This window comes from Corvus brachyrhynchos, unplaced genomic scaffold, assembly GCF_000691975.1.
Source record: "Corvus brachyrhynchos isolate BGI_N302 unplaced genomic scaffold, ASM69197v1 scaffold281, whole genome shotgun sequence".
NCBI classification, from domain to species: domain Eukaryota; kingdom Metazoa; phylum Chordata; class Aves; order Passeriformes; family Corvidae; genus Corvus; species Corvus brachyrhynchos.
Genome location: NW_008236509.1, coordinates 5,479,277 through 5,490,435, shown reverse-complemented (window position 1 = coordinate 5,490,435; position 11,159 = coordinate 5,479,277). Strand labels below are relative to the sequence as shown.

General features: G+C 39.5%; 1 protein-coding gene across 3 annotated transcripts in view; it reads left to right on the top strand.

The window, feature by feature from the left end:
- Positions 1-11,159, top strand: part of ANO3 (anoctamin 3) — a 199,311-nt gene that overhangs the window by 120,137 nt on the left and 68,015 nt on the right. For all 3 annotated transcript variants that reach the window (XM_017726382.1, XM_017726383.1, XM_017726384.1), the window contains one exon: positions 5,573-5,709. In XM_017726382.1, the coding sequence (XP_017581871.1) occupies positions 5,573-5,709 (137 nt within the window). The remainder of the gene's footprint in view (positions 1-5,572; positions 5,710-11,159) is intronic.

The following is an 11,159-nucleotide window of genomic DNA, read 5'->3' as shown; positions in this document are numbered from 1 at the left end:
GTTGTTGTTTTGTTTGACTGGTTATATACATATATATATATATATAGTAAAGAACTGTTATTCCTATTTCCCACATCTTCGCCTAAAGGCCCTTGATTTTCAAAATATAATAACTTAGAGGGAAAAGGGGTTATATCTGCCACTTCAAGGGGGGGCTTCTGCCTTCCTTAGCAGACACCTGTCTTTCAAAACCGAGACAGAGGGCCTGATCTTGGGGCTTTTCCAGGTTACCTTCACTGCAAAGGTGTTCCACAGTGAATGGTTCCTGGTGGGATCCCTCTGATAGCATGAGAGGAGATCCCGGAGTAATCTCCTCCATGTCCTTTCCCACAGCAGGTATTCTGCTGGGGAACAGAAATACGACCTGATGGTTTTTATGTCATGTGGAACCAGGGTGTTGGTGGTGAAGGTAGCCTGTACCACGCTTTTAAAATAGGGGGATTCCCTCCCAAACTCCTTGCCTGCCTTGCACAGCTCCTTTAAATGTGCATATGGGAATGGCTCCCATCGGGGGTTCTCTGCCCTGTTATACAAAACTGGGGCAGCCATAAATCCCCCTTCTCTGCCCACATCCCGGTTCTCACCCCTCCTACTTCCAGCCCGAAGAGCGTGGGAACCGGAAGGGGCGGCGTGGGAACCTGAAGTGGGTTGGTTCTCAGGGGTGGAGCCACTGATGGAGGGGGCGGGAACTTGGGTGAAGCCCGTAACTGGAAGGGGAATCCCAGAGACAGGGGACCGCCGACATGGTTACACCCATCGACATCACCAGGGGCGGAGACAAGGAGGAGCTGCACATTTCAGTGGGAAAATGGGATAGGGACGGGGACAAAATGGCGGATCTGGCCATGCGGTTGGCGCCATTTTGTAGAGCCACCGACCGGGGGGGACACTACTGGGAAAGAGGGCATAGGCTGAAAGGTTTGGGGAGAGCTCAGGGCAGCATGGCCAGTGCTGTCCTGAAAAGGGTGCTGAGGGGACCTAAAAAAGTCAGAGGGGCGGTAGCACCTCTGCACTGAGTAGTGGGCTACACCTTCCAATCCTCCCGAAAGGGGTTAGTAGGATGAGGAGCACAGGGAGAGGGCAGAGGCAGAGGAGCAACTTCAACAAAGGGATTCAAACTACCCGATGCTCCCAAGTCGTTCCCTGCATCCTTAACTGATTTATAAATTAAAACCAACAGAGGAAAAACTTCCCCGCCGAATCATCCTCATTTCTTTTTAAACCTGTTAACTTCTCCCCCACTTTATCCCAGAACTCAAGCGATTTAACTGATTTAACTGACACATTAGGAAAAAACTGAAAGATCCATTGCACAAAACGTTTTAAAAGACCCTTAGAAAACTTAAATCTGCCTGCTTTAAGGGAACCTGCAACTTGGATGTACACCTCTCTTTGGGACAGGACAGCCTAGCACCCATCTTCCCCCAAAAAACCCTCACTCATCACTGAGAGGAAAAGGAAAAAAAACCTCAAAGGCGCCCTGTGGAGCTTCACTCACCAAAACGCTGAGTCCTTGATTCCAAAGTTCCCACGGGAACAAAAGAAGCTCTCGGTAGGGTCCCCTGGCTTCAACTGGTCCCTCTCCCCTGGAGGGGTATCGGTTGTCTCTCAGAACAGGTCCGATAAAACTTGGATCTGTCTTCAGAGGCGCGGCTGCACCAAATGCAAACTCCTGACAGCCAGCTGTCAGGGATGCTTTTTGGGACTCTCCTCAGAGGTCCCTGTTCAGGTGCTACGTGATGCAATGCGAGTGGGGGGGTGGAAAGAGCATCGTGTCTGTCCCAATCACATCCTTGTTGAAGCAGCTCTGGGGGGTGCTGTGCAAACACACTTGGACACACTCTGACACACTGTAGTAGGTGGATACTCGCAGCCACTCACACACACACAGCTGGACAGCTCCTGCAGCATCACTGGGGATAAAGAGGTGGGAGGGGTCCTTTGTATGGAGTTCCAAGGGGTTTATTGGCGTCCCCACTCAAAGGGATCCAGGAACAAAGAGCACAGAATACTGAGGGGTCCGGGGTTTTATCCAGAGCGGCACTGGGGGCAGCCAGAACATCAAGGACCAATCTTCTGGGGGCCAAGGTGTGGAGAGGACGTGGGGTGACAGGACAGTGACCAGTGGGGAAGGTGAGGGGTGGAACAAGGGGACCAGGAACAAGTGGGGTATTAAGGAAAGGAGAACTGTCTAGAACATGGACTTAAAAGGGGTAAAAGGGGGTGGTCTTAGACCTCTGAGCCTGCCCACCAGTGGACCTCCACTGTTTGGGGTTCTGTGGCACCTTGGTCACTCCTGCGATGCACTCAAGCACTGCAACAGACTGCAACTCCCATTTCCCATCCCCTTTTGTTGCTCCTGCAAATTTAAGTCCAGGAAGGGTGGGTGTCTTGGTTTGAAAGACAGGTGTCTGCTAAGGAAGGCAGGAGCCCCCCTTGGAATGGCAGATGCGACCCCCCTTCCCTCTGAGTTATTATAATTTTGAAGTCAAGGGGCTTTTTAGGCAAAGATGTGGGAAATAGGAATAACAGTTCTTTACTATTCTATATCTATATGTGTATAACCAGTCAAACAAACAACAATAACTATGGCAGTAACAGCAAACAATCACAAACTCAGTCTCAGCCTTCTCGGCTGTCAGGCCCTTTCCCCTTGGGAGCCGTTAGGGGTGCCGGCGGCTCCCAGTGAGCAGGGCAGGTGCGATGGTTCCCCCACGGCTGCAGGGGGCGCTCCGGAGCGAACTCGGGGAGCATGTGGCACTGGTGGCCTGGGATCCTGGGAAGGGATGGAACAAAAAAGCTTCACAAACCCCTGGGCAGCCAATCCCGGTGTCTGGCCGGACCCTTGGCAACAGCAGACTGGAACAGCAGGCTGGAACGGCAGGGACAAGCACAAATCCCAGGTGGCAGATGAGATATATCCAAATGGGGAACCCCCCGGAGGTCCGGGCAGGCAGAGCGAGCAGGGCTACAATGTAGTGAAGGCTCGAAGCAACAGTGGGGCAGGGCGGCCAGGGCCCGGCTGCCTGCGGGGTAGGGAAGGCGGGCTGGGGATCCTGGGGTTTTTCCTCTGACAGAAGGAAAAGCAGCTGACGAAACAGCCTCTCTCTCTGTCCAAACGCCGGGACCAACTGCCCACACACCCAGGTGAAACAAGAGTAGCCAGATGCACCCCACCCCCATAGGCACCTCTTTTGTTTTTTGAAGTACCCAGCAATTTGTCTCCCCAGCAACACGTATGGGGAAAATTCCTTTAACAGAAAAAAAACCTCAGAGAGCTCCTAAAACCCCAACAATCTACAAACATTTTAGGGGTTTTATTGACATTAGTGTCCAAAACTACATGAACAGTAAGAACAATGCACACTTTTGGATATACTTTTGAAATACGAATTGTGTGGTATGTGTCTCAGTTTTACATTTTTTCAGACAGGTGTAACAAATGATTATTCAAGTGGAATGTTTAAATGCTAAATATTCTTCCCCTTTTTACTGTATTAATATCATTACATAGTGAGAGAGTGCTTTATGTGCATAAAATAAGTAATCAACTGCTGAAAGATACAATAGCAAGTATCTTTAAATTTTATATAAGGTTTCCTTGTAATTATAAATTTCTTTGATTTTAAGGGTTGTTTTGCATTTTTGTTTTGCTAAAACAAATTTTGACTACATTTCAGGCAAGATAGAAGGTATCTCTAGGTGAAAGATAATTTTTTTACAGAAGAGAGATGCTGCAATTTAAAATATGTGTCCATGAAAGCATAATAATGTTTAGCAGGTAAAGTGTGTTGAGCACAGAGGGAAAACTTATTAATAACATCAAATTATTTAAAGAAAAAAGTTGTAGAAGTTTTCAAAAGCTTTTTTTTTTTTTAGTACTAGGTGTACTCATAAGGTCTAATCCTCTAAAACTTTCCTCATAAAAATAGACTTCTTAATGTAAGTGTAGTCTTTCTTTCAGCTTAAATGACCTCGTTTAAGTTTCATAGGCCTGTCTCTTCATTTTACTGGCTCCTGATCTTTAGTAAACTAAGAGATCATCAAACCTGGACATAAGTCAAATCTGCAGAATTGCTAAGTGCTGTTTCCTACTTTATATACCTACCACCTGAAACCTTCTTTTAACTACATTAATTTTTGTTGAGCGGAGAGTAAGTTGTATATTAAGTCAAAACGTTGTTTAAAATAAATAAAATCCCTGAGTTAGGCACTTTGACAATTAAAACGAGCTATTTTGTATATTAAGAAATCCCATCAGAGATTTACCATGGTTAATATCAATATTAGAAATTATCAAGGGAATATTTTGTATAATCATTATGTAGTAACTAAATTGAAGAAAAAATAGTGCTCAGTAAATGTTCTGGTTTTTAATATTCCATCTCAGAAATGTGAAATGCTTAGGATATGTGAGATAATTGTGGTTATTTTTTTTAAATTTCTGTAGTACTTAGTTTGGCGAATTTAACTGAACAACTTAATGAAAAATACTTAAATGTTGCAGATGAACTTTTATGAATTTAAAATCCATGAAATTCAAGACTGTGGTTCCCACAGCAACCACGACTTGTTTCTTGGCTTCTGTTTAGGGTTTCGAATTACTGGGCTAAACACTGTTCCTAGTCCACCTGACTTTTCCCCTGATGATGTGAAAGCTGAGATGGGGAACTTTACTCAGGATTTGTGGGTAAATTTTTTGTCTGAATATGTTTCTTTTTCCAGTTTGTCCAAGATAATATTGTGTGGCAATGATTATTCCATCTTCTTAATTTTTAACATATTTTTTCAAGACTAGCCATTTTCTAACATTCATTAAAACTTTACAGTCCAACGCTGTACAGACATTGCCCTTCATTTTACTCCTGCTGGGTGTATAGGGCAAGTATTGTCATGATTCTCTGATGGACAATATGGGTAAGCTCTGAGGGAGGTCCTCAGTTTCCTGCAGCTCTCTTAGAGTACTCAACTAAGTTTTCATAAAAACGTTAGCTGAGCAGTTGAAACTAAATCCAATGACAAGGAGAACACTTCCTTCATGATGTCCTTCTACCTTCTACCACCATCAGGTACACCTCTTAGTATGTGTTCTGAAGCACCAGAAGCAATATCTTAATGTGCAGATTTTCAAATGCTATATCTGCATGTGTGTAGAGGAATCAGGCATTTCAATTGCTTGTTTAAATTTAAAACATGAGATGTTACTCTGGTCTCCAGGGTGTGCCTGCCTATTTGGTGAAACATCTTGAGCCTCAGCAATTGTGAGTCAAGAAGTTGAATATTCATATCACTTTGTGTGTTTTTTCAACTACTGTAAAGGAGGTTATGGACTTTTTTATTTGAATGCTAATAAAAAACCATTTCTATAGGCCTTCTACTAAAAATAGCAGTCACTTCTAGTTTAAGATAAACATGGTAACATTTCAAGTATAAAGCTTTTACAGGAAAAGAAATATGTTATTAAAAAGTGTATACATAAAATGAATACTCAACTGTGGCTGTGATAATGCTGTTCATTTCTGTCTACTATAATCTAAAATGAGCCCATTGTTTTCTTCTGGTTTTCCTTCAGATGTAGGAAAGGATAAAGATACATATACAGATGATTCAGAACATGGGAATTATGATGCTCGTACAGATCAGTCATTGCTTATTCAAAATAAGCTCGCCAGGCAGAAAACAGAACCTCGAACTAAATCGTCTTTAAAGGTAATGGACACAGAATTCTATTAAATTGTATTGACTGTCAGAATGTGCTTAAATATTTTTAAAATGCAATTTTTAAAGCAGTACATATGTTGCAGCCTAAATAAATGGGCTTCTCATGGTAAGAAATTTTGGTGGCTCCCAAATTGTTGGAAATGATAAAATTTCTAAAATAATTTTAGTTAATGGTTTTAATTAACTTTTAATTAATTGTTTTAATAAATTGTAAGCAGTGAGTTAAGTCTTAAATCACTTTTAGTTAGCATTTAGCAAAGTTGTCATAAGCTGCTATTGTGGAAACACAACTTGGTAAAATGACTGAAACTTTTGAGTTTTGTTAAACTAACCTTGATGTGCTTCAATGAAGAAAGCCTGGGAGAAGAGAGATGCATTGCTGAAATTAGATACAAGGAGTGCAGAATTTATGGATCACAAGGTCATTTTGCAGAAACCAGAAGATAAAGAAGAGACTAAGTATATGTGCTGGAAAGTCCCTACTGGAGGAAAAAGATACTAAAAAGATTAAAAATATGGACTAATTAGGATGTGCAGAGAGAAAAAAAAAAACAGTTAAGGGTAGAATATTAGTTAATGAAAAAGAATTATGTAATTTAGAACTAATGAACATTAATTTCTTTGTTTGCTAGAAGTGTATAAATAGGTTAAAAAGTTTTGTATCATTGTCTCTTAGGAGGCTGGAATTTTGTTGGCCACACACACACCTCCTGGCCAAGAATAAAATAATGCGTTACTTGCTAACACTAAGAAGACAGTGTAAGAGGATTTTATTTTTCCTGATGATTTTGGAGGTGTTGGCGATTGAGAGACGGGATGTAGCTTGATGCAAGCAAAAGCCGTTTATTGTTTCTACAGCATGGCTTATATACTCTTTCTACTACCTTAGTGAAAACTACAACATCCATGTTTCCTAGCAACATTGATTAACCACCGTCTTGTATGATTACCTTTAAACAAGACACAGTGTAATACATAACGTTCCTTTTACTTTCTTTGAATTCTTTTTTGCTGTTCCCAGGGCTTGTGGCCCACTAAGGTTAAAATGTCCATATGGCCTACAAACTCTGCAGAACTTTCTGCTCGACTTCCCAACTGTCTCTCCATATGGAGAATGTTAGTAACAATATTATAGTTTGACCAACAGAATCAGTGAATGGAATTCTCTGTACCAAAAGCAAGCAAAATTATACAAAATCAAGGATTCTCATGTTTTTTATTGACGCATCTAAGAGGCAGTAGCCTTTTTCCAATAGATTTATTTGCACAGAATTTAGGATATAGGATTCTGGGCATGGAGTGGAATTCATATTATCTGGAAGGCCTCAAGAAATTCTGAGAGTTTAGAAGAACTAGCTTCATGTAGCAAATGGTCAGTTGAGAGTGATCTAGCTAGACTATAAGATCCTTCTTCTAAGCAGTATCAAAATGATATCTAGACACATTGAATGAAAGATAAATTTCACTTCTGTGTAGGCAAGTGTAGGAGTATTTTCAGGAATCTCAGCTAAGGTGCTGAAAAAGCCATCTCATCTCACCAGATAAATCTGGCATGCCGTCTTGCTTAGTAATTACTTAATCATACTATTCATCACAATGCATTTTCTCCAGCAGTACATCTACTGTAATGTCAGAGGTTTATGATGGATTTTCTGTTCAAAACATATATCTTTTTTTAGTCATACTTTCAACTAGGAGACCCTTAATTCTCCTTTTCTCCTTTCCATTAAGCATAATTGGTTGCAAACGTATGAAAAATGACTTAACCTCAAGAAGTTCTGAATAATTTTCTTTGTCACACGCTTGAAATAATGAATTCTGCAGATAGGGTATTTTTACCAGTGATTCTGTGATTTTTGGTATATGCCTATAGGCATCAGTAATCCTGTATTACAAACCTAGTTATGCTTGAATTACTGTAAGCTTCTGTGCTGTACGCACAGCACATATGGTATGCTCTTCAGGAGACCATTATAGAGTTCTCTCATGGACTGTACCTGTGGCACTTTGTGATTTTAGCATTGAATTCAGTACAGCTTTATAGCTGGTAAGTACGGTCACATATTTGAAGTGTAAACTGATCTGTCACAATAAAAAGTCTCCTCAGTCTGACCAGGTAATGAAAATGAGAAACACTTCATTAGCCAAGAATACAAGGATAAAAGCATATTCTTCTTCTCTTCTTTTTAATGTTTCTAATTTTGGTTTGTTTTGGAAGGGTTGTTGTATACCTGACAGACTCAGGGAAAAATTGCTAAAAAATTTGTTTGCAATTACTTCTTGATGCCATTATCTTTCTCAGTGATAAGCTGCTTGAATGTTTCAGCAGTAGTGAACGTCTTGCTCACATGATGAAAGCCAATAAACATTTTTTTTCAGGAATTGTTTCGTTTTTCAGATTACATACATGATACCCCCATAAATCTGATTCTTGTTGCTACATTTAAAATCTTTGGAAAATCAGATACTTTTCTTCTAGCAACCAGATGCCAATGTATTAATCTACTTTTCTTGTTTCCATGATTATGATTTATAATTGGTAGTTTCGTATAGTGTAGGTTGTTATCATTTCAGAATCCACAGATTTCATATTGCAAAAATGTGAGTCACTCAGACCCGTGAAAAAGCTGTCATTGTTATCTATCTCTGCCAATGTTTCATCACCGACTGCTCTTGAGATTGCATAGAAAGTATCACTTCATGTATGTGATTCTGCCAAGGGGTCTCACAAAGAAGAATGAGGCCAACAAGTGTCTATTGAGCAAAAATGAGTAGTATCTGCTTTTCAAGGGAAATGTAGAAAATGAGGAGGTCCCTGAGTGGCAAGTTGATACTTGAAATGTTCTAGTTTCTTTAGGAAAGGGAAGCAGGCTTAAACAGACTTTATCACTTGAGTGGAAGGCAACATTTGTCCAGAGAAGTGGCAAAATCAGTAGCAGCCAATTATTTTCTTTACCTATTGCTATTACATGTATAGTAGCACGATAGGAGTATTTGAGAAATTACACTTCAATTTCCTTCCATTCGCTACCTCACTGTTACTCTCTTTGATCTAACAAATTTTTTATCTAGGTAGTGCATTTTGCTATCTGGCAAGGTAAAGAAAGGATTTTTAGAACAAGGTTCATATTATTATCACTGTGGATTCAGGAACTATGAAGAAATACTGCCTATACAATAGCCTAATTTGCTGCCTTTTTCTGGTAGTCCAAAAATGCAGTCTAATCACACAGAAGTAAATAAAGCTTAAAAGCAATGATAACAGATAAAATCACCATCCCAGAATGGAAGGATGTGGTAAAGTGCAACAAAAGTTAACTTCGTGTTTGTGCTTTTAGTGCTTGGCTCTCATCTCCTGTGAGGTTTTTTTTTTTAAAGCAAAAAAAAGCTCAGAAAATATTTCAGGAAATGCAGGGTAAGTGGCAAGTAATAACTTGATCATAAAGATGAAAATTTTTAAAAATAAAGATGTAAAGAAAAATTTCTTGCGATCATGTTAGTGTGCTTCTTAAGACCTCCCTATTAGACCTCAAGAGCAAATAGAAGAGGTTAAATATTAAAAAGCCTCCTCCTGTCTCCAAACATCCTCCATTGCTGCTCTCTCATATGGTAATATTGAACAGACTTCCTTTAAAAATTTTGCATATCACCTAACCCCCTTCTTTCCTGAAGTCAAATGTGTTTTTCATAATATATACAAATGCATTTTTCATGCTTACTCTCTAAGTCTGAATAGAATATAAATGGAAAAAATGTCCTCTGTGAAGAAGCTAAAATAATTGCTAATCCTTTCGTTTACTCCTAAAAAGTTAAACTGAAGTTTAATTAGGAAGGTCAGATATTTCTGGAAGTCTTTGTTTCCATAGAAAAAAGCTATGTTCTCCACAGCAGTGTAGTCACACTGAAATACGATAGTGTGGGTAATTATGGCAGCCTGTTATGTTGTCTTTGATGCCCAAGATAGTTTGGATGTCTTTGCATATGCAAATATGTCCCCAGTTTTCATTCCTAGGTTATTTGCACAAGAAGAATGCTAAACCAATATACACTTAAAATCATCAATCTGTTTTTGAAATAATGTAATTGAAAGGATGATTCTAGTAAATCTGTTTATGGTTTATCCATTCCTACAAACACAAAAAGATGAGATCTAACTTAGATGTGTGTTTAGAAAATTTCACATAAAGAACGCCTTAGATTATTCTTAATCAGAGTATGTTTTTGAAATGTAAGAAATGGGTATAGTAGCACTTCAAAATGCTTCACAGCTATTTCTATATAATTTAAGAAATCTGTAAACTTGCTGAGCTCCCAGCTTTGATTTTTAAACATCCTGAAACAAAGCAAGCATTATTTAGGTATCCCACTTTTGTCATGGGAATAAACCCACTGTAGTTAGCATCAGAGATGTATTTATTTCCAGAAAATACTTAAGGTATGAGCTGAATCATAAGCTCTGAATGTGGACACTAACCACTTAAATGGTGGCATCCTTTGGCGTGAATATTACTGAAGATATTAATGCCAAGTTCATGGTAACAGTATTAGGGAGAATTAGTGATCTAAATAAATGAGGTGGTTTTCATGAATCAGCCAGTAATCTTTCAATCTAATAGGATCTTATAAAGAACAATAAATTATATTGGAAGTAAGTTTTCTTTTATTAGAGAAAACCATTCCACTCAGAACAGGAAAGCTATTAGTGTGGATTTTTCAGGTAGTTGCCATGCTGAAGAAGTTAACAGATCAGACTTTACCTCTGTCAAAATTCAGTTCTTCAAATTGTTTCCATGGCTACTTCTGCTTATACATGATTTAATATCCATGAATTAATCTGTTATTATATATGAAAGATCTCTTTAAAGCCAAGACACGAAGAGGTACAGAAAACTGCTTTTCCTTGACACACCTCTGGTAACCAGTGTGTTTTTGCATTTTATGTGTCTTTCTGCTCTTCTTACTTCTCTCTTCCAAGCTGATTTTCCTTGCAAGTATACAGAGTGATACTGTATGTGCATGTATACATATCTGTGTGTTTGAGAGTATACATATACATATATACATATACGCACACACAAACACACATATATACATATATGACAATTCATACCATCCTTTTTGGGCTCTAAGACACCATGCCGACATATAAACATCAGTGTATGGTGGTGTTTACAAATTTTTAAGTGTCAGCAGTATGCCAGTGTTTCCATGAGAAAGCAAATACATTTCAAAGTCTGCTTACTTGTCTTTGATTCTTCTTCTACTGTTTTCTGGTTCTACAACTTTTCCCTGTGTATTTGTGTCCGAAAAAATGCTACTGGCGGGGTGGTACTATTATGGAGTGGTGGAGTTGAGACTCAGTGCTTGGATTCAGTACTTGCATTTCCAGTGGTTGCACCACTTTTTCTACTGGTGGATTCTCCCCTCCCCTCCCCTCC